The sequence below is a fragment of the Squalius cephalus genome (genome assembly GCF_949319135.1).
Source record: "Squalius cephalus genome assembly, chromosome: 15".
Lineage (NCBI taxonomy): Eukaryota > Metazoa > Chordata > Actinopteri > Cypriniformes > Leuciscidae > Squalius > Squalius cephalus.
The window spans coordinates 31,431,896-31,455,510 of NC_137136.1; the positions used below are offsets into that span (position 1 = coordinate 31,431,896).

Sequence of the window (23,615 nt, forward strand, 5' to 3'; positions counted from 1 at the left end):
AACTCATACTACTAACCCGAACCCAAACCTAACAGTCAACTAATACTCTAATGAGAGTTAGTTGACATATAGTTAAAAAGTTTCTTATTGTTAGTAGAATGTCTAAAGTGGACCATTGAAGTAAAGTGTAATCATTTTTAGATTATCTTAACTTATTTTGTTTCATTTAGTTATGAAGGCAAAAATTCTATTTTCTTTTCGTTTAAGTTGAAATTTATCTATTTTATTTCTGTCATTGTTTATTTTATTTCAGGTTTTTTTTTGTTGTTAATGACAACACTACAGTACCTTGAATGTTATGTAAGTGCTCTGAATAAAAGTATCATCCAAATGCACAGTGTAAATATAACTTCTGTGATCGAAGGTTCCCTGATTATCATACAACGCAGTGGAGTGTGACGGTACCTGCTGAAGGGCCGCCTCTAGTCGAGCCTGTCTGGACACCGAGAGCTGGCACACGGCCTCCCAGCGGCCCTCCAGCTCCTCCATCTGCTCCTGCAACCAGTGGGCATCAGCCATGCTGCTCCGTGTCAGATCCCTGACCGAACGCTTCAGGGTCCGGATACAGCTGGCACGCTTCCCGAGCTCACGCTGGAACACCTGCAGTCACAGAGAAGGTGTACGGGTCACCTAGCAGCTTAGACCTAAAGTCTACACTCTTAGAAGCAAACGTTTAGTGGGGTTCTATATAGAACCACAGGGTTCTTGACTCAATTTGAAAGAATCCTTTATGTCAAAAAGCTTCTATATAAAGACAATCGTCTTAAATGATTGCATGACACTTTCATGTTAAATGGGTTATTTTGATTTTTTTTTTTTCCTGATGATAAAGTATGTTTTTATGAGCTGTTTAATTCATAACATTTATGAATTAAAATAAAATGAATGAATTAAAACTAAATCCATATATGATCCCATGATGGGAACCCTTAAAAGATTATAAATAAAGTGCCTCACAGAACCCTTTAAGGTTCTATATAGAAACTTTTCTTCTAAGAGTGTATGCAATTTAAACCCTAACCCTCAAAATAATAAACTGGTTTGAATAAGGTAAACTTAAATTAACAAATTATTTCAATCAAATTAACTTTTATGAGTATATAGAACTTTTTTTTTTCTTTTGAGTTCACAAAATGATTTTTTTTTTTTATGTAACCTGAATTGTTTCATTGTTTTGAGTTAGACAAACTTAAAATGAACTGAAACATGGGCTGGAATTTCTATTTCCCAGCATGCTTTGCCATGACACTCAAAAGGAAGTGTAAATGCTAAAATGAAGTGTTATTTAATGTTTTTTTGTGCAAAATGAATGGGTATAACACTTTATAATAACTGCACGCTATTAATCATTAGCTAAGCATTAAAGTGTCCCTATTATGCTATTTTAAAGTTTCCTAATGTTGTTGTGGATTCTCCTACAACAGGTTTACATGCATCAAAGGGCAAAAAACTGTATAATTTTCTCATAATATACATTTGCACATCACCACATTTTCAATGATTCTCAAACGACTTGTCAGATGAATCAATCTCTCTAAATCCCTCCTTTCCGCGAGCTACTCTGTGATTGGTCTACATGCCCATTGCCATAAGAACGTCAGCTCTGCGTGTCCTGAGGCTTCCTACACCGTAAACTAAACACAGTAACGAACAATGACGTCGATTTGACCATATCAATCCGAGCGCGAGTCCGATGATGAAACATTGGAAGAACTGTTATTCAGAACCTCCATCGCAAGGACGACTCGAGCAGGACTGAGTGTTTCTCAGTGATACACTACTCACGACTCATGTACATTATGAGATGTTGCAACTGTAATTCCTCACCATCAGCATGAACAAGTGCATGTCCATCAACAAACCGATTATTTTACTTATACTTATTTATTTACCAAGTATTTTTCTAATTTATTGCGGTGAACATGTGGAAACTGTATCAATAACAGTGCATACATTAGCCGAGCTCTAGCGTGAATGACTGTAACATAAAGGTTGGTAAAACAAATCTTGCTCCATGCTTAATCTTTCCTCAATGTAGTGAGAATGACAGACGAAGCGAAAAAATCTGCCAGTTCTGCTTACTTAAACTTAAAAATTTTGATGTAAATGATTACATTTTGGGGGTTTGCCAACTTATTGGTTTTACAGTGTAATATATGCAGAGATATGTACCTTGTGTTTGTCAATCAGATTGTTGACCAGGTCTTTTTCACCACAGACAGGCACATCTTCAGCCAGCTGTGGCTCTGCCCTGTACAGCCAGTCATTAAGAGCCTGGAGAGCGTCAGTGAATCTCCCGGAAAACAGCAGAGCCTCTTCCAGCTTGTGTTGCCTTCGGGGGAAAAAGCACAAGTTAGAGCTCAGAGAATATTCTCAAATCACTACCGATCAGATGGTACAGCTCACATCAGACTCACCTCTCACTGGACTTCCCGCTGATGGTGTCCCATGAATCTCTGAGCTCGGACACCATGTTCTCCAGGTGTTGTGTGTCTTCTGGGCCCTGCGCTTTCTCCTGGAGTGAGCGGCCACTCTTCAGACAAGCCTCATACATGGGCCGCTTCGAGCGGAGAACTTTCTGGAACTCCTGAAGATATACAAATGCACTTCGTAAATGAGCCATTGTGAAGAATTTATTTCTTTTGGGGTGACATTTCCAGTGTGGTTTATACATATGATACTATAGATTATTTACTTTCACTGACCAGGTTTTTTTTATTTTTTTATGGGGCACCAAATGTAAAATAATGTAAAGGTCATTTATAATGGTTTTTGAGGATATTTTTCCTGCTTGCCAGTCATGCCAGTAGTTACAATTTTGGTAACGTTTTATTTTGATAATCCACGTTCTCCTATAAGCAGTGTTGGGGGTAACGCATTACATGTAACGCGAGTTACGTAATCAGATTACTTTTTTTCAATTAACAAGTAAAGTAAAGCATTACTTTTACATTTACGTCAAAATATTGGAGTAAGTAATGCAAGTTGCACTGGCATATCTTAAAATTTGTCACTGCCATTGTTTTGTCTCAAGATGCACACCAGCAATGCTTTTTAAAGGCATGTTTATAAAAGCTACTTAAATGTTCTAATTGAACTAAGGCCTAATCCTGGCTTAATCTAAGCCCTGACTATTAAACATGTCTTTGCTGCTGACCTTTGATGATCCAATTAAACCATACTAATAAAAATGACTTTAGACAAACATCACATTTGTTTCTCTTTGTGTGTGTGTGTGTGTGTGTGTGTGTGTGTGTGTGTCTGTGTGTGTGTGTGTGTGTGTGTGTGTGTGTGTGTGTGTGTGTGTGTGTGTGTGTGTGTGTGTGTGTGAATTTGCCTTTTCTTAACCCTGATGCTTATCCATTTCACTTTTGGTGTGAAAGGGCCTTTATATTAGCACAAAATCTAGCCTTTTTTGTTATTAAAAAAGAAACTAGCAAGCCCAGCCCAGGTTAAACAAAAAGGTAATACAAAAGTAATGTAACGCATTTTCCATAAAAAAATAACTAAGTAACACAGTTACTTTGAGTAACACAATATTGTAACGCATTACTTTTAAAAGTAACTTTCCCCAACACTGACAATAAGTAAGTTTGCAACTATGTCAACTATCAGTATTAGTAGACTGTCTGCTGAATATCTGCCAACACAGTCTACCAATATTCTAATGATAGTTAGTCAACATACAGTTGCAAAGTTACTTATAGTTATTCTAAAGTGGACTATTGAAATAAAGTTTAACCCCCATTTTTGCTTGCTATTATTAACATTTTCACTGGCCCCACCACAAAAGAATGATACATTTTTAACAATGCATTTTTTTTGGATTTGCTATAAATATTTTTAATTAAATGTTAAGATTTCCTTCCAAATGTTTTGGTTCATTAAATATTTTTGCTTTATAAAAAGAAAATTTGCTGGAAACGACACATCCGGTGGCCGAGAGAGCTCAAAGCGATGCAACTGAAGAAAACATAAAAATAGAAAAACACCCGCAAATTAAGAAAACATCTTCATCAGTTTCACAACACATGTGCTCCAAATACTCACAACACAACTAAATACAAAAACATGCTGCAAAAGTTCATAACACAACCAAATACAGAAACACGCTGCAAATAGCACAGTGTCATGATTCCTGTCTTGTGTTCCACTTGTTTTGTGTGTGCTTTTGTCATTTCCTGTCTTGTGCTAAGTCTTGTAGTCCTATGTAGTTTTTCATGTTGATTAGTCTCCCCAGGTGTATCTTGTTTCCTCATTTCCTAGTTAAGCTTGTTTACCCCTGTGTATTTATAGCCCTTGTGTTTCACTTGTTACTTTGTCAGTTGTTGTACATGTATGGTTGCTTCTAGTTTGGTCATTCTCGTGGTTTTGTTTCTTGATCCCTGGAGTTCTTTATTATTTGTTCTATGTGTTATTTCATTAAAACCCTGCAGATAGATCCTTGCCTTCGCCTGCTTTCTCCAGCACGTTACACACAGACCACAATGGAAAGGTTTCCAGGGGACCCCAATAAGTGACAAACCCGGCTGGGACAAGACATGCTTATTGCTCATGAGCATCCCTATGTTCTACTCCCTTAGAAGGGCAGAGCCCTTGAAATGGGGACTTTGGAGGGAGCAGGGCACTTGTGTGCCATTGTGTAGCTGTTTGGAACTCACTTGGTAAAGGGAGCAACGAAAGACAACGTAATTTCCTCATTATTTTCACCTGGGATGTTCCCATGACAACGCAGCACGGTGTCCATCAGCTGAATAGCTGTTTTTTTGACAGAAATTTCTTCTTATAACTGTTAACATAACTGTTGCAAATAAATATACATGTTATACAAAAAAGTTTTTAAAATATGTGTTATATATCTGTGTGTAAGTGTCTCAACTTTAAAACGTGCCTTCTCATCTTTGGACCCATGAAAATGATTTAAACATTACATGACAAAATGTGTACAATGTAACTGATGTATAGATTAATATCTTACCCTCAAGTTCCTTTTTTCTATTTTATTTTTTTATTTTTTCAAGTCATTGTTAACTCTTCTTTTCTTATTTGTATTCTGATGACACTGAACATATTAAAACATTTTGTATATTGTATACAAAGTTATGTGTCATAAACATGTCATCACTGTATGTTTTGCAAAAAAATAAAAAAGTAGACTTTGAGCTATAAGCAGCCCCAGTCGGGTTGAACACTTATTGGGGTTCCCTGGAAACATTTCTGTTGTGGTCTGTGCTATTTGCAGCGCGATTCTGTGTTTGGTTGTGTTGTGAACTTTTGCAGCGCATTTCTGTATTTGGTAGTGAGTATTTGGAGCACACGTGTTGTGAAACTGATGAAGATGTTTTCTTAATTTGCGGGTGTTTTTCAATTTGCATGCGTTTTCTTCAGTTGCAGTGCGTTGAGCTCTCTCAGCCACCGTATATACAGCTATAATATAGCTCCTTGAATTCATAAACTCTTTTGCAATTGCAAAAAAAAGACTGTAAAGTGTTTTTTTTTTTTTTTGCACATTTGCAATGCAAAACATATTTAGTTTCCAACACATTCTTACTAATGCTTCCGAGACTACCAAGATGAAAAAATAAATTGAAAGTAAACCAAACTTTGTATGGCAAAAATAAAATAAAAAAATAAAACAATACCAATGAATGTACATTTTTCTGTGGCAGTGCAGCACTAGCCCAAAAGGCCAAACTGTCAACTGATCCGAAACGCTCTGACATTGGCTTCAGACCCTCTTTGTTGAGACCTGAAATGTGAAGTACCTTTTGTTCAGTAAGCTGTTGTTTGATCTCTTCCTGTGACACAGCGATCTCTTTGTGTGTATCCAGTGTCTGTTCAACCTCCGTCATCCAGTCCACCAGTAAGTGCCATGATTCATTGAACTGTGGAAGTGGAAAGCACAAAAGTTTAGAAGTACTTGCCAAATGATTTCCTGGATACTTTGAACTAACTCTTTCTGTCTGTGTCGAAGTCCATATGAGAAGTGACAACCCAATCTCACGTTCTCAATTCGTACGAATTTTACGAGGTGGCTAATTCGTACGAATTCATATGACCTCACTCGTATGAATTTGCGTGATTTTGCTAAATCGTACATCTTACAAGTTGCCCAATTTGTATGAATCCGTACGAATGACCTACCCCTGACCCCGCCCCTAAACCTACCCATTACGTAGGTTTAGACAAATCGTACGAATTTGTATGAGTGAGGTCGTATGAATTAGCAACCTTTTTAATCACTCGCACGAATTTGTACGAATTGGTCGTGAAGTAGTGTTGGAAGTGAATACCTGTTTAGCATGTCTTTTGACATCCTCAAGCGTTTTTCCCCTCTCTGTAGTGTGTTGGAGGAGTTTCTTGAATCTGTCCTGAACGGTCATGATCAGGTTCTGCACAACATCGCAGTCTTCCTTCCTGCTGAGCTCAGACAGACGTGTGGCAGCGTTCTCCACGCTCGTCTTCCTCTCTCCATAAGACTGCACCTCACCTATCAGCATCTACACACAAGATGACAAAATCACACAAACACGTACACTACCACAGACATACACAAGTCCATGTGCAGATGCACATACCCTGTGCTCCTGAAGCTGTGAGGAGATGGTGTCCAGGATGAAGCTGGGCGCAGGTAGAGTGTTTATGGTCTCCTCACACTTGGCCATTTTGGTCAGCAGGTCTTGGACATTACTATTAAACTCCTTTGCAAGACCAAGTCCCTCTGTTAACTTTGCCTAAAAAAAGAAAAAAAAAATGTTTTTTTAAATAAAATGTAAAAATACGGAAATAAAAATTAATAAAAACTATTGACATATTTAATAAAAATACACACATCAAAATGGCATCAAGAGCCGTGGTGAAAACTTTTGAACAGGATGAAGACGCCCAAATTAATTTTGTTTAAATAAAAAATAATTTAGTACTGCCCTTCGAAAGCAACAGAATATACTTACATGTTTCCTGGAAGACAAATTTAGTACAAATTACCTTGATCTTCAAATTAAGCTCTTAATGCATCGTGTTTCCTTCTGGAGCATCAGTGAATGTTTGAACCTTTTTTAATGGTTGTGTTTGAGTCCCTCAATTGTCCTCAGTGTAAAAAGATGGATCCCAAAATTATACCGTTACTGCTGGAAAGGGTTCAAATATGCAAAAGATGCTAGAAAATGTCTTGGTATCATATGAAACCCTCGTTCCCTAAAGGAGGGAACGGAGACGTTATGTCAGAACTGGGATCTTGCCTGAGAGCCCAATCACCTTCGAGTGTAAATTAAACGAGCCAATGCACATTGGTGTGCCGAGATTTGCATTGCACGCTCCACCCCACCCCGCATTTAGGTTTTTGCTGAGGATCCGAGCCGGTGACCCGGCCGATCAGCGTTGGTACAGCAATTAAGGCGAAGAAACGTAAAGCCTCCATTCCCTCCTTCAGGAGACGAGGGTTACATACGTAACCAAGACCTTCCCTTTCATTTAGTCACGTTCACTATTGCTGCCCCGTCCAATGCTCTGTGTCCAGCCACCTGATCCCCCCACACCTACTGGAGCGGCAAATGGGACAGGGCTTACGCAGAGATGGTCGATTACTGCTGTTTCGCTTGACCCATACAGTAAGACTATTGGATAACACTGGGAAAGCATACCCTTTCCAAGCATAAAGGGACACTACGGAGGCCACATCCTGCCCATAGGGAGGTATCATGTGGAGATTACACATATGGACAGAGCATTAGGCAGTGCAAGATATGGAAGGTATCTGAGGTAGCTCCGGCCTATTTAGGGGGGAGTCAACACCAGCAGAGTGGGCTCTGCCAAGGGAAAGACACAGGCTCACCTGCAGGGGAAGCTGTATCGTGGAAGAATACACATATGGGATTACCATAGGGATCACAACATATGGGCAACTAGCCTAGCACAGGTGTAAACCACTGGGCGTACTTACGAACGTTAGGCCTGGAGGCGGACGTCTCCGCCACGTCTGACTGCCGAGAGAGGTGGAGGGTTCACCAGCTAGGGAACTCACCTGAGGAGCAAGATAAGCACACGTATCCGGTCCTTAGGAGGGGAATGGGTCCCCAGTGTTGCTGGCTACTTGAGACACGAAGATTATAAAATCTGGCAAACATGTTGGGTGTTGCCCAGCCCGCAGCTCTACATATATCTGCCAGCGAGGTGCCATGTGCCAGCGCCCAGGAGAAAGCAACACTCCTGGTAGAGTGAGCTCTCAACCCAAGGGGGCACGCCTCGCCTTGGGTCTGGTACGCCAAGACGATGGCATCCACTATCCAGTGAGCCAACCTCTGCTTAGAGACAGCCTTTCCCTTCTGCTGGCCTCCTTAACAGACAAAGAGCTGGTATGAGGTCTTGAAGCTCTGCGTTCTGTCCACGTACAGATGCAAAGCGAAGATGGCACAGAGCAAAGAAAGGGCTGGGTCTTCCTCCCTCAGGGGCAGCGCTTGCAGGTTCACCATCTGGTCCCTAAAAGGAGTGATAGGAACGTTGGGCACGTATCCGGGCTGAGGTCTCAGGATAACGTGAGAGTTAGCCCAAATTCCAGGCACGATTCGTTGACTGAAAATACTTGCAGGTCCCCTACCCTCTTGATGGAAGCCAGCGTGGTCAGGAGAACCATCTTCAATGACAGAATTTTCAGCTCAGTTGACTGCAGTGGTTCGAAGTGGTTCAAAGGGGGTTCTCTGTAATGCTGTTAGCACCAATGAGAGATCCCAAGAGGGTACAAGGTGAGGGAGAGGAGGATTTAGCCTTCTCGCACCCCTCAGGAATCTGATGATCAGGTCGTGCTTCCCCACAGATTTACCATCTACTGCCATCTAGCATCTACTCGTGATGTGCGGAAATAGTGCCAACATATACTTTCAGGGTGGAGGGTGACAGCCTTCACTCCAACCCTTCCAGCAGGAATGAAAGCACAGCTCTGATCGGGCATCTCCGTGCGTCTTCCTGGTGAGGAGAACACCACTCAACAAACAGGTTCCACTTCAAAGTATAAGCACACCTCATAGAGGGTGCTCTTGCTAAAGTGATGGTGTCTACCACTGCCTGGGTTAGATCACCTAAGTCCTCTGCGTTCCATTTAGAGACCAGACGTGGGTGGGGATTCCAGAGGTCTGGACGCGGGTGCCATATGGTGCCCCGTCTCTGAGAAGGTCCTTCCTCAGAGGAATGTGCCAGGAAGGGGCTGTCGCTAGGTGCATGAGTTCTGGGAACCAGGTCTGGTTGGGTCAATAGGGTGCAACTAGCAAGACCTGCTCCTCATCCTCCCTGACTTTGCACAGTGTCTGTGCAAGTAGGCACACTGGGGGAAACGCATACATGCGTAGGCCCCGGGGCCAGCTGTGTGCCAGCGCATCTGTGCCGAGGGTCCCCTCGGTCAGGGAGTAAAATAACTGGCAGTGAGACTTGGAGCGGCAAACAGGTCTACCTGTGCAGTCCCGAAGCGCCTCCAGATCAGCTGGACCACCTGTGGATGGAGTCTCCACTCTCCCGGAAGCACAGGCTGTCGTGATCTCTCAGTGAGATCCCAATTCGTCAGTTCAGTTCTGACGTAACGTAATTTTTGGGACCTGGAGGATTTCTCTGAAGAACATTGGGCAGTTTAACTGCTCAGGACAAATGAGGGACAACCATCACAAAACAAAAAACAGTCGTCGATCATCCAGGTAACGACACACAATATTAAGAATCAAGGCTATGTAAAGTTTTGAACGGATCATTTTTATAAATGAAGCTATTTTTTTGTCTTGTGGACTATAAACATCTTTTTTGTAAAATATCTTATTCAGGACAGTATTAAATAAAAAAATAACATGCATTTTGTATGATCCCTCTCATTTTGTTAAAATAATTACCATTTTGCAGATTCTGCAAGATGTATGTAAACTTTTGAGCACAACTGTATATAATTAGGCAGAGTATACTGTCATCACCTTTCTTTCTTGCATTTTAGCGTAGACAGTGCTCCATTTCTGCTCCAGTATGCATAAGCTATGCTCCGTGCTGGAGCCCCGGGCCACCTCACTGCCCTCTAGCATCCTGTGGATGGCGTTGCGAACGTTTGTGTAGGCGTGCATTTTAGAATCCATCTCATTACACGACTCCTGTAAAACAAGAAAGAAACTAGTCAGGCTTCATTGTAGAATCATGTTTTATAAACAGTTTGAAGGGTTGAGACTGCAAATTCAGCAAGCAAAATTAAAGTCATTGTTACCAAATGAGTGTTTAGTCTCTCGCTGGCAGAGTCTGGCATACCCCACACTGTCTTACTGGATGACAGCCTCAGGTCTGTGTGTTCCAGCCACTGCAGGAGATCCTGGATCTCCATGGTTACGTCTTGAACCTGAAATCCAGTTATAATTGTTGAGTTCTGCATGAACTTGAACTTATACATTAAGTGTATGTATGTATGCATGTATATGTATAACCCTTAACTGTATATATACAGTTAAGGGTTATGTAAATTGAGAAAAGTGAAATATAAACATATGAGCACAATGGGACTGAGACTGATTAAATTAAAGACATTGTTTTAAATAATTCTGTTTATTTGCTGGTGTTTGTGGTCACCTGACTGAGGTTATTTTCCAGCTCTAGCTGTCTGCGCTCTGTCTCGCAGCGCACAAATTCCCAGCGTTCATTCAGCTGTTCCAGGCGAGTCTGCAGGACATGTGAACTGTCTCCCGCCCCAGACTCCATCAGGTTTCTGCCGGCCTGGTTCAGAGAGTCTACCGTGCGCACATGGGACATCACATCATTCCGCAGAACCTAGATGCACACAACAACCATTACAGTGAGTCATTCAAAGATTGATACTATGAGTATGTTCGGAACTGCATATTACCTACAAAGAAAAAGGTATGCAGTATTTTTTATGTAATAGCCACTGACATATTACTGGGGACAATAATTAATATTTCTACTTTGTTACTGTACTTTTTTTTTCAAGAATGAAACTGAAGTATTTCTAGAATTATTATCAAAACAGATCATTTATTCCGGGAAACATTTACTTCACTCCAAAGCATACTACTTTTTACAAAATGTAATTTAAAAAAAAAAAAAAAAAAACACTGTTTTTGTTATTTTAAACTGAAGAAATCAGGACCTGATCCCAGACACAATAGTTTTATTAGATAGATTCGTTAGATAGCTAGATTAATTAACAAATTACTCTATTGAACCGTTGAATCAGTTCACAAATCACTCTGAACGATTAATTCCCAAATTGAACTGATCCGATTGCTGCTGTTTTGGAGTCAACAACTCAATGATTTAATTATTTAATTACTGATAAATTGCACACAACAGTAGCTAATTATTAGTATACTAATTAATATAGGCTACACAGGAAAAAAAGAACCCCTTTGTATGTAGGCAACAAGGGAGGGGGAGTTATTTTGTTTCAAGTTTATGAGGACACATGAATTAAAAAAAAATATTGATGTGCCCAGGAAAATATTCCTTTATAAAAAAAAATACTGCAGTATTCCACAAAAAATAAGAAATGTCCATTTTGATTGCATGGTGACATTAAGCTAATTGTATGAAATGCTTAAATGTAGATAACTACATTTGTGTATCACTATAGCTCTGTTTCCATCCAACTATTTTTATGTGCATTTTGGCCTATCCCATAAAAGAAACGCCAAGATGCGCATAAATTCTAAAATGCGCATAAAACGTATGCGCTCAACTCAACTTATGCACTTTTTATCCGATAAGAAAACATGTGAATAAACTACGATGGAAACACATTTCCCGAAAAAATTCCTCAATACGCATCAAAGACATGACTCTGCAATGGGACGGAATAACTGGACCAACCAGCGGACCGATCTTTTTGCACATGCAGCCTCTGAAATGCTGGTCTGGTCATTCTGAAATGCTTGAGAAACATTTGTTGTCAAGTGTTTTGTATAATTACCTTTCAGAATAGTCTTACACGACTGTGTTCCCAGACATCTGCTTCAGAAAGCAAGTTAACATGACCGCGTTTATTGTGATTCGTCTGCACGCTGAGGAGTGATATATTATACGAATATTATCATACACAGTGGCTTCTCCTACTGCATCGACTTCCATTTTTCTTAGTGATATTTATCGGCAGTTATGTCGTTTATAAGGAAGTGACCATTTTGTTCTCTTCGACTCGCTGGATTTTTTATGCGATATTCCAATTTTGCGCATAAGTTATATTCACAACTTTCGATGGAAACATATAGCTACTGTCTGTATGTGGTGGGCCACTTTAGCCAAAATACTGCAAACCTAATGTATTTTCCCGGCTGCCTTGTACTAGAGATTTCAAATGATAGATAACCACAACAATTGCATAGATAGAGCTCTTAAAATATTTTGAAAACACATTTTTGTCCCATATTTAGTTAGTTTTTATTGTACTTTGTACATTATATTTGTTGCACATTGTCACCACACATTTACGCAGGCTTTTTAAAAAAATAATTTATGGTATATTTTGTTGCTGTTTTCACTTGATTGCACACACATTTGAATTATCAGCAACTTGAGGTTGAAAGTTTAATTATTTGATAGTGTATGTCAGTTTGTGTCAATAAAATTAAACATTTGCATATTTGCAGATCATGCTTAGGCTATTTAATGTGTGCATCCACTGATAGTTCTTATTGATGAGTGCTGGCTATTTGACGATAATGATCAATAATGATCATAATAATGAGCTATACCCTATTCAAGCTCTGTGACTAAGCAGTGAATACAAATACAATTTTCATTCTACAATTTTTACTCTATGCTGTACGATATACTGTTTCACACAGTATTTTTTAAAAGTAGTAGCCATGCGGTATGCAGCATACAGTAAGCAGTACATTCTTATTTCATTCTGAAATTAGCATAAATCCCTACCTACAAAAGAGGGGACTCAACATCTTCAACAATAAAACATGCCGCAGACACTTAGAGTGTGTGTTTGTACCTTGTGTTTGGCTAGCTCTATCTCACAGGTCTGCAGGTCAATGCTGATTGGCTGAGAGGCCTGCAGGAGGTCAGCCGTGTGGGAGAGCCAGGAGTGCAACTCATCAAGAGTGTTCTGGAACTGACCCAAGCCCAGCAGTGCACACTCCAACTGGTGCTGCTCAAAAACACATTGTTCCGTTGAAGTATCGTTATGATGAAACAATAATTTTATTCACTTAGCTAAGATCTTACCTGTCTGCTAACAGTCACGGACTCCAAGTTGTCCCACCGCTGACGGAAGTCGCACAGTGGAGAGATGGACCCAGGCCTCTCAGTACCCGGGGAAAGACGACACACAAAGCGATGGTTTAGACTCTCTATCTCAATCTTCTTCTGATAGAGCTCCCGCTTAAATTCCTGACAAGAGAGGTGATGACATCATCACAAAAGCTCTAATGAAATTGATAATTAATTTCATTCACACAATTTTCAGTTTCTGAAGGTAGGTTGTTTGTTTGGTCTCACCTTTAGGTCACATAGCTGCTCTTTAACTGATCCCAGGTCAGATCCCACTGAGAACTCCTCAGTGGATTTTAACTCCACAGACTTCAGCCACTCAAAGAGTCCCTTCAAAAGAAGGTCTTATATTTAAACCTGTTTTTAAAAACCCTTTTGTAAAGTTTTCTTTACCAACCCTAAAATAGATTTACATTTTGTTAGGTTCTTCTTTCACTGTCAACATGAAAATTCAAGAAAACGAACAAGAAAATGAACTGAAATAAACTGACTTTAATCTAAATTCTCTATTGCTCAGAAGGGCATCCAATTGGCCAGTCGGTAAGAGACTCATTACTATAACCACATTGAGGCATGAATACTGAAATACTACAACTGTAGACAGAGACCTACCACCAATGGAGGAGACAAGATAGAAATAGGGATGAACAGACAATCCTTTGTGATTGTTTAAATGTTGTCTGCAGCAAGTACAGCATGCATTATGAATGTCTGGAAAATAATTTAGACTTGTTTCTTGTGGCTAACTCACCTGCATGCTGTCCTGATAATGGAGAGCCATTCGTAAACATTCTTCTAACTTACTGTTGCACCCTGTCCAAATCTTACTGAGATTGTTCCATGTGCCGTAAAGCTGCGGAGAAAGACTGCTGGGTAGTGAAATTTGAATAATTAACTGTATGATGTACAACAATTATATATAGGGATTAGTCTCAGTTCAGTTTCAAATACAAACCTCATCCAAGCATTTGGTGACCTCTGGTTTGTCTGTGTCACCACAGGCTGACATGAGTTCCATTCCCAGAATTCCTAGTGTGTCCAGGTCACCTTGTAGAGAATCAATGTCTTCCCTGAGAGTCTGAGAAGGCAGGATAAGAAAATATGGATGGTATGAGACTAAGAGTTTCTTCAAAAAGGGGACAATGAGTGAACATCCTTAAAGACCCTTTTGGAAGCTAGTTCCAAGCATTATATGTACTTGCTAGCAAGATTACTTTTTTCAGCTTTTCTGTTTTACCAGCACCAAACCAGCAAAGTCCAAGCTGTTTAAGCAGGGAAATATTGACTACAGTGTCATTTTTGTACCCTACCTGCATGGTCTCCAGGCTCTGTCGGATGGTTTCTGAATCTGATCGACTGGAATTGAGGTCCAGAACAGCTTGTTGGGCATCATTCAGTCCAGCTGTCATGTCACTCACGTCATTCCAGAACCTGACTGCCAGATCAAGGAGGTTGAGAAGCAACTTTTCTTTCTCTTGAGCTTGTCTTTGAGCCTCCTCCCAGTGGCTTGTTAGACTGCAAACCCGCTCTTGAATAGCTGGAATTGGAAGGAGATTTACCAAGATTATCATAGTAAGACATGCATTATGCATTTGAAAAAAATGATATGCTTATGAGATGCTTTATAATGTGTATCATTTAATGCTGTATGTACAAGGAGATGAGGTACCTGCGCAAATGGAACTGTCCCCAACAGCCCCTGTGTTGGTCAGGAGCTCCTGAGCCTGAGTCCTCACACTGCTGAGGTCCAGATCCAATTTGGAGAGCTCAGACAGTGTGTGCTTGTTGTCCTGTAGCTGCTCATGAATTCGTGGGGTAAGGCCTTGAAGAGCAATTGAGGCCTGCAGATGACTACACAGACGCTCCAGTCTCTCTCCAATCAGAGTCATCCTCTCATTTAGCTGACAAGGGCATACAGAGAGTATGGAGTGAGCTAACATTTATATGGCTAAAATGTGGCAATAATGTCTTTCTATTCCTCTATAGCAAATTGAAACATATGCCTTCTGGAAAACAGGTTATATTTGTTTAAGGTGGCGTTCCTGTAGCTCAAACAGTTGGGCACAGCACTAGCAATGTCATGGGTTTGAGTCTCAGGGTAAGCAAGCACTGAAACAATGTATACCTTGAATGCAATCTAAGTCACTCTGGGTAAAAGTGTCTGCCAAAATGCATAAATGTAGCTAACATAAAAGTCTTCATGTACAGGTATGTCACCTGTGTATAGCGGGGTAGAGACTCCTCCAGAACTCCAGCAGCTTCTCGAACCCTGTCTCTGATGGACAGATGCTGTTCTTCAGTGTCTCTGGCTTTCTGGCAGAACTCCTGTCCCTGAGCTGTATTCAGGTCTGATAGACGCTGGGCTAGCATGATCAGCCGTGCTATCAGTGGCTTATGCTCTGCTATGGACTCTCTGATGCCCTGTTTGGAAGTAATGGAGCACCATGACTAAATGTTGGTCTTTGTATTGCTTTATCTGAAACTACTTAATGAATGACTATTTATGAAGTCGAATAACATTACAAAGTTAAATCATTTTCAAATGAACTGTGTGAATTATTAAATACAAATGAGCTATTAAAATCTTTAGAGAATACTGAATACTGCACAACAATTATACATTTTCTGAAATAGTCCAATAGTCCAATGTGTTGTACTTGTAGCACATGTGACACACTCAAAGGAGTTAATGCCTTGCTCTGAAGATGCAGGTTGTTTAGTACCTGCAAGAGGTCCTGTTGTTCTCGGAAAGCTTCGTAGCTGATGGTGTTCAGGGTAAACTGGCCAATAAGGGCTTCGGTTTCTTGTAACCATGGTAACACCTCAGCATAGCCTTCTGAGAACTGAGACAAGAGCGACTGAGCATGCTCCAGTTGAAGCACAACGTGGGAATTAGTGGCAGTGGTAACCTGACACTGCTCCTGTAAAGTGCCTAGGGATGACTTTGGAGACAAAAAAAGAGAAGATAGATGTTAACACAGAGTAGTATTTTGTTGGTCCTTGAGTAGGTCCTTGTGTTGAAATATTTCAAAAGGGGCATTATCTCCAGAACATTATCTTACCTGGAGTCTCTGTGTCTCCCCTTCCTCAGTGTATGTCTGCAGGAGTTCCAAAATCTTCACCATTTTCTCAATGTTAAACTTATGCTGCAGAATCTCTACAGCAAGTATCTGCAGAACAACATACATCATATGATTGATTTTGAAGAACTTTACAACATTTACAACAGTATATATATATATACACAGAAAAAATCTTTGTAAATGTGCTAAAACTCACTTTCTGCTCATTGAGATGGGATGCAATGATGTCTGGGTCTAGATTAATGACTCTGAGTTCCTCCAGTGCCAGTGAGGTGTCTCGAAACCAACCCAACTCTTTCTCAACAGCCTGTTCCAACTAAGAAAAACAGGTCATTTAGCAGCTGCTCTTATCCAAAGTGACATACAGTAAAGTTCAGCATCCTGAATTTAGATGCCTTGCTCAGGAAGCCACTTCCTAAAACACTTTAGACCACTACACACAATGCTGCACTGCACTGGCCACAGCGGTCCACCAGAACAATATATTGTGTATGTGATTAGATTTTGACATGGCCAAATAAAGGACAAAGCAATTATCCATATGCCTCTTACCTTCTGCCTCTCCGCAGAACACAAGACTGCGTCCCCAGTCTGACTCTGAGCAGCAGGAACCAGCAGCTCTCTCTCAATACGACCCAGCCACAGGTGGAGGTCTTCCTGACTGGAGGTACATCGACTAGACGCCTCTAGAGCCTGCTCCAGCCTCTGCAGGACATCAGCACTACCCAGACTCATCACGGAGTACCTGATACGCAGACTGTCTACCCGCTCCTGCACCAGCTGGGTTTCCTCCTCTTTAGAATAGCATGTGAAAGACCAAAACATGTTTGAAAAATGTTCTTGTGGGTATTGTACGAAGGTTAGTTTAATCAATTAAATAAAAGTAGAAATGGAGGAAACACCACCTGAAATCGTTTCCATGAGCTCATGAGCACATTGTTGAAGTTTCCCCAGGTCGACACTCTTAGATTTGATTTCTTCCATGACTGACTAAATGGTGATAGAGAAATGTTATTTCTTTCCACATTGACATGGTGCAATACGAACATTTATTAATGCAATTTTGCAATGTTTTTTTTTGCAAGTTTTGCTAACCTTGGCCTGTTCTGTGGCTTCTTGCAGATGAAGCATCCCTCTCTCGGCAGAGCGGAGCTCGGCTAAGTCCTGATCCACAGATATGAGCCATTGCTGAAGTCTGTCTGTCCTCTCCTGGAATAGCTGAGCCCTTGGCAGAATGACCTCCAGAATCCTGTGTCTGTCAAAAAACTTGTATTCCTTCACTGCTTTCTATATGTGGTAGTATTATTTAATGAGTTCACACTAACATCTAATCAGATAGAGTAAAGAGTATGCATATTATGCATATTAGGTGTGCTGTCCGAGAGGAGGGCTCCAAGTTCGGACTTTGGCCCGAACCCAGAGTTCTCCCCCCATATCCCTGAATGGAATAGGAACAATCGAGAGTGAGGAGTTGGGGTGGTGGAGTGATGCTTGAAAACTGTCGTGGGACAGAGGTATCTGAACGTGTTCTTCCAGAACTTTGTTAATAAAACATAATTTTGTAAGTGTAAATTTGCATTGAGAATATATATAATGGTAAATCGGTGAGTCTCAAGCAAAATATGAGTATACCTTTGTATTATCTCTGCTGCCAGGGATATTAAGGGTTTCAGATTTACCCACCCAAAGCATAATGTTAAAGATGTTCTGGTTGGTTGTTTTATATGTCAATCAGGCAGACCCATCTAAGTGGGTAGTTCTGGACCAGTGTGGACCAGACTGACCTGCTGTTTGCGCCTTCAAGTAGAGCCTCCCACTTGAGTTTGAGCTGTGAGAGCTGCACTTTGGTCGTTTCACTGTCATTTCCCTGTAGCCCTTCTGCCAGGTGTGGACCCTCCTGCATCATGGTCTCTATACTGGGTCTTCTGTCCTCTAGGAGGCGCTGTAAGAGCTGCAGGACAAGAAATGTTTTTGGACAAATTATGTTTCCTTCAAAGCCAAGGGCAAGTGGTTCTCAATCCTGGTCCCAGAGTACCTTAACACTGGACATTGCACACCCTTTGGCAATTTTGGACATGTACAATTTTGGACTTTTTAAGTGGCTTGCTTTAATGTGTTGATCTTTATAGAAGGCCTATTGAAGACTATAGAAGAAACTTGCAGAATTAACTTCCTAACACAATGTTGTAGACCATTTCCATCTCAAAATCATTATTTTGTCTTTGAAGACGCTTTGTATGAGGAAGCAAATACACATTGTGTTTACAGAGGTATTGCTACTTCTGAAAATCTACAAGTTTTATAATGCACCTTGTTCTCTCTTTGTATCATGTATCAGAGGAGCATTGTGGACTTTCGGGTATGTTTCACTTCACACACTAAGCTAACAAAGATGTCTATTTCAAATTACGAGGTGAATGACTTGTTTTTCCCTCCCTTTCCTATAATATACACAAAGGCAGTTAGAGGCTCATTACAAGCATGAACTTAGGCTTCTCAACTCAAGGAAGTAGAATTTCATGACAAGACTTTTAAAATAGGTAAACCTATTTTACTATTCATTTGTATATATATTTATGTATTTATTGTTTGCTTGTTTGTTTATATAGCAGTAACTGATTTTTTAACATACCTTCTGTTCTTGCAGTTGGGCTCTCACTACCTTGAACTCTGAGGATGGTGGTTTTTGATTGGCTGTCAACTCCTCAATATCACAGACCCAAGTCATCAGTGTTTCCAGATTTTGCTGGAATGTCAACGGATCCCTGAACTCTTCGTTCAGAGCCAAAGCACTTCTGCCATCCTTAACATAAGACCAAACAATATGCTAAAAATGTAACAAAAATTCATAAAGAAAGTACAATTTAAGAAAAGATCATTGAACTGTACCTTCCATTGATTTACACTTGATTCCTGGTCTGAGCTTGACTGACCATCACTCTGCAGCTGTGAATCACAACAATTTATTTGATTGGAAAATTAACAACTGGTGAACACAGTTGATACATTGACTCCAAAATCAGTTAAATGAAAATGGTAAATGATGGTAAAAAAGAAAAGAAAAAGTCGATGAAGAACCGTAGTTTGATTTTTTTTTTTTTTATCATTATTATAAATTGAATAACCTCTGCAAGTTCCTCAGCAGCTCCAGTAAGGACTCTAACAGTTCTGGTGACAATAGGGTCACCTCCTTTCCCCCCAGGAGGATACTCTGTCACCTCCACAATCTCTGTCACAATAGTCTCTGTCACCTCTGTGACTTCGGTAACCTCTCGAGTGTTCAGAGGTTTCCAGGACCAGGGACTTCCAGAATCCCTTCTCTGCAGGCTGGCTCTTCTGTCCATGGATCCATATTGACTAAGGGGGGATCTTCTGTACTCGGGAACGTTAGACCTTCTGGGCAAAGACCCATTTCGTGGTGTTTTAACTGGGGATGGGGTGCTTCTCCAAGCATTGTCCAGAGTGCTGGTAGTGGTGACAGTAGGGGCTGGGGAACTCCTCTGCTTGTCCGGTGTTGGAGTTTGTCGAAGAACATCTTCCACATCCTCTTTCCCTTTCTCTTCTCTAGGAGGATCTGGGAGCGGCCATTCTCTCCGTTGCTGGTAGCACTCTTTCAAGACGCTCTCATCTGACTTAACATGTTTGGACTTTTGTCCCAAACAGCTAGGTCTGCTAATGAGGTTACCCATGATTCTTCAACCCAAAGGTTAATCGGGTCCCTTTGCCATACATACAGCCGTCGCCTAAACTACCTACAACACAAGGAAGGTCAAAGTGAGAAGATACTCTTCTTAAACAGTAAAAACACTTCTACCCCTTTAAGGAAATGGTATTAGTTTCCAGTTTCCTACTGCAGGTTCATCCAGGTCTGACGAAGACCACTGAGTTAAAATCTCAATTAGATTCCTTGTAGTCCTACAAAGGAGAGTCTTTTACCACTTTCACGCCAACAAACACCACCATCATTATTTATACGGCAGAAAGGGTAACACTTGACTGAGACTCTGTCCTGATCAAGAGGGGCCAGATTACTGCTGGAGAACTACAACATGAACACAGAATTGCTAGTACTAGCCATACAAATGCAAGTGACAAGCCTGTTTATGAGGGCAGTCTCCTCCAGGATACCCACGGTTCCTCCTGGCAGACACAGCCACTGTTCTCTGCCAAGACTGTCCCCGGGATGGCCCTGGGAAACTATTTAGCTCCTGATCAAATATGACAGGCATGGAAATGCTGCTTCATTTCATTGCCACAAAAGAATGAACAGTGTTTTTTTAGTGCACGTGTTCATGGTTTACTGGGAGACACAGACCACAAGCCTGAGTAGCAGGACAGGGATGAACACGTAGACACAACCAGTCTACTCTGCACAGATACTATGTGACACTATCGACACTATTTGATTGAGTAGATATTGAAACAATAGGAGACTATATAATTACTAAGGTCTCTTTCTCAGGAAAAAAGTGAACAAACATTAAAACTAAATGATTCAAACCGTGTTCTATGCTTTATACATAACAAATTCATACTTTTTAAAGCTATACTATGTAACTTTTGGCCCTCTAACCGCAAGTTACTTGTGGAGGAACAGTGTTTTGGTCATTGCTTGAGTTGTGCTTTCGGCTCTGCTATTCTGTGCAGATGAATCTGATGGCTTGCGGTGCACCACTGTGCCCATGGTTACAAAAATCGCCTTGTCAGAATAAATGCCACTAACAACACCTAAACTCTCCCAATAATGAAAGAAGGATATGTGGAAAATCAATTGGTTTTAAAACAACGTTAAAGTTTGGCATCGCTGACATTAGACATAATGATTGCTATTAATTTCAGGCAATGGTGGAAACTATAACTTGACAAGGCTATTTATTGGCAAATAGACCAAATTAGTAACTGGTTTAGAGATTGGAATTGTTAAAAGCATAAAAGCATTTTTTTTTTATCTACTTAATGCACAGCAAATGTGATGGTATGCAAACTGTGTAGATTCATGATTTATTACAGCACTGTCGCTTTCTTTTTTGCTTACAAATTCTTTTCAGTTTTAGGTTCAAATGTTGTGGCTTCAAGCTATACTTGCACTGCATATAGTAGTAGTTTGACCCTCTTTCCTTTATTTACGGATATGTTTTTTTTATGATGTGCTTGCTCATTATTTAAATTTAGTTCATTTAAAACAAATAAAGAATGCAATGACATTTTGATCTTTTAGCTGGACATTCCAGGCACAATATGCCGGACAGTTTTGTTTGCGTAGGTAATACAGAGCTCTACTGAGTGCAGATAAGAGTGTATGTTAATTGGCACAGGTGATCTGGGTCAGTCCAGGTCATTGTGGTTCACTGCATGCTAATGACGGGTGTTGAGGGAACTGGCTCCAGACACCAGACAGACTCAGTGTTTCTAGATCACTGGAGCAGAAGACTTAGTATCAGCCCACATTCTAGCAGGGTGGATTAACTTGTATAATGTGTGAATTGACATTGCTAACACGTGACAGGAAATACTGTAATGATGAGTCTGATGCACTGGACATAGAATAAAAATTGATTGAGCTTTTATTTTCCTTTACTTCTTCCCCTACCTTGAACGTAGGGTATGAGTAACTGAGTTTATGTTAATTTGGACAGGGGGAGGGATTTCAATTGAGACAATCAGTAATTTTTTCGATTCAATGAATGTACAGTTATGTTTTGTCTTGTTAAATATCAATAAAACTTTTGATCAAAAATTGATTGAGCGAAACAATTAAGATATTGCTATTAACTAACAAGAAACTCTGATTAACGAATTAGTAATTGATAGCACTCATTGACTGAATGCAGTAGTTCACTGTTAGCTAATCAGTAACCACTATTTTGTCATACCTCCAAGAGGACAACTTATAACAGGTTCATAATTAACATGAATAATGCTTAATGTACAATTAATTCGGTAACCCTTTAGTTTAGGGTCCAATTCTCACTATTTGCTTATTAGCATGCATATTACTAGGATATTGGCTGTTTATTAGTAATTATAAAGCACGTACTAATGACTTATTCTGCATGACCATATTCTACATCCCTTAATCCACCCAATACCTGCATTTAACAACTACCTTATTTACTATTAATAAGCAGTAATTAGGAGTTTATTGAGGCAAAAGTCATTAATAGTTAATAGTTAGTTAATAGTGAGAATTGGACCCTTATCTAAAGTGTGACCATTAATTCTAATGTGAAGATCATAGTAACCCACTAGTAGTAATGACTCAAGCGTTACATCCTTCTAAAGGAATTAGAAATTATTTGGAACAGTATTCTAAAGTGAAAGCATGATAACTACCTAAGTATTAAATGTTTTTGTAAGGTTTTAGGTAACACTTGAGTCATTACTAGAGGGTTACAATGATCTTCACTTTAGAATACTGATCCAATAATTAGTAGTTCCTTTAGAAGGATGTAGTAAAACTTGAGTCATTACTATCCAAAACCTTACAAACACCTCAAAAGCTTACAATGACTTGAGTAATTACTAGATAATTATCATGTTTTTCACTTTAGAATACTGATCCAAATAAAATGTTTTTTTCCATCTGGAGGATTTGGTAATACTTGAGGTGTTACTAGTAGGTTATCATGATCTTCATATTAAAATAACTGTATATTATGCATTATTCCCATTAATTCTGAACCTGTATAGTAGTTCTTAATAGTTCTCTGGAAAGTATAAAAAAATGACTGATTAGTTAATAGTGAACTTCCTCATTCAACTGAGCACTATTACTTACTAATTCGTTAATCAGAGTTTCCTATTAGTTAATAGTAGTTATGAGAATGTTTATTTTGCGTTACTCATTTGTTCCATTGTAGTTATTAATTAATGACGGAACAGTACTCCAAAGTGTTACCCATTTTTCTTCATTCATGAGCACATAAAGCCATAAAATCTATATGCAGTTGTAACAATATCACTACTGACAAATGCTCTTCTTCAAATTAACTTTAATTAAATTAACTCATTCCATCCATCTCATGCCTAGCCTTGGTGGTTTACACAAGGAGGATGGGAGGGACAGTAGAAATAGTCATTAATGTAAGAGCAGTGACACCGCAGCCATTTGAATATAAAGATTTACAAGCATTATGGCATGGTGTCTAACACCTGTGATGGCCGTTTCAATGGAGTTGGAGGTGACACAACATTCTACACCTCAGCACTGAACATCTCAATAGAGGTGATGCCATATTTTACATTTAATGAGGCAATTCCCTGTTTGCTTAAAAGGCCAGC

General features: G+C 40.0%; 1 protein-coding gene across 1 annotated transcript in view; it reads right to left on the bottom strand.

Moving 5' to 3' along the window:
- macf1b (microtubule actin crosslinking factor 1b) overlaps window positions 1-23,615 on the bottom strand; it is a 55,260-nt gene that overhangs the window by 14,273 nt on the left and 17,372 nt on the right. Inside the window, exons 4-29 of the mRNA XM_079894186.1 lie at window positions 19,224-19,280; window positions 18,967-19,137; window positions 18,119-18,285; window positions 17,430-17,589; window positions 17,240-17,324; window positions 16,887-17,128; window positions 16,531-16,650; window positions 16,314-16,421; window positions 15,975-16,193; window positions 15,469-15,672; window positions 14,921-15,152; window positions 14,562-14,788; window positions 14,207-14,329; window positions 14,003-14,104; window positions 13,480-13,581; window positions 13,207-13,371; window positions 12,974-13,129; window positions 10,585-10,782; window positions 10,229-10,357; window positions 9,948-10,118; window positions 6,579-6,734; window positions 6,294-6,500; window positions 5,766-5,885; window positions 2,418-2,587; window positions 2,173-2,332; window positions 406-600 (exon numbers count right to left, since the gene is read on the bottom strand). Coding sequence (XP_079750312.1) covers window positions 406-600; window positions 2,173-2,332; window positions 2,418-2,587; window positions 5,766-5,885; window positions 6,294-6,500; window positions 6,579-6,734; window positions 9,948-10,118; window positions 10,229-10,357; window positions 10,585-10,782; window positions 12,974-13,129; window positions 13,207-13,371; window positions 13,480-13,581; window positions 14,003-14,104; window positions 14,207-14,329; window positions 14,562-14,788; window positions 14,921-15,152; window positions 15,469-15,672; window positions 15,975-16,193; window positions 16,314-16,421; window positions 16,531-16,650; window positions 16,887-17,128; window positions 17,240-17,324; window positions 17,430-17,589; window positions 18,119-18,285; window positions 18,967-19,137; window positions 19,224-19,280 — 4,146 coding nt within the window. The remainder of the gene's footprint in view (window positions 1-405; window positions 601-2,172; window positions 2,333-2,417; window positions 2,588-5,765; window positions 5,886-6,293; window positions 6,501-6,578; window positions 6,735-9,947; window positions 10,119-10,228; window positions 10,358-10,584; window positions 10,783-12,973; window positions 13,130-13,206; window positions 13,372-13,479; window positions 13,582-14,002; window positions 14,105-14,206; window positions 14,330-14,561; window positions 14,789-14,920; window positions 15,153-15,468; window positions 15,673-15,974; window positions 16,194-16,313; window positions 16,422-16,530; window positions 16,651-16,886; window positions 17,129-17,239; window positions 17,325-17,429; window positions 17,590-18,118; window positions 18,286-18,966; window positions 19,138-19,223; window positions 19,281-23,615) is intronic.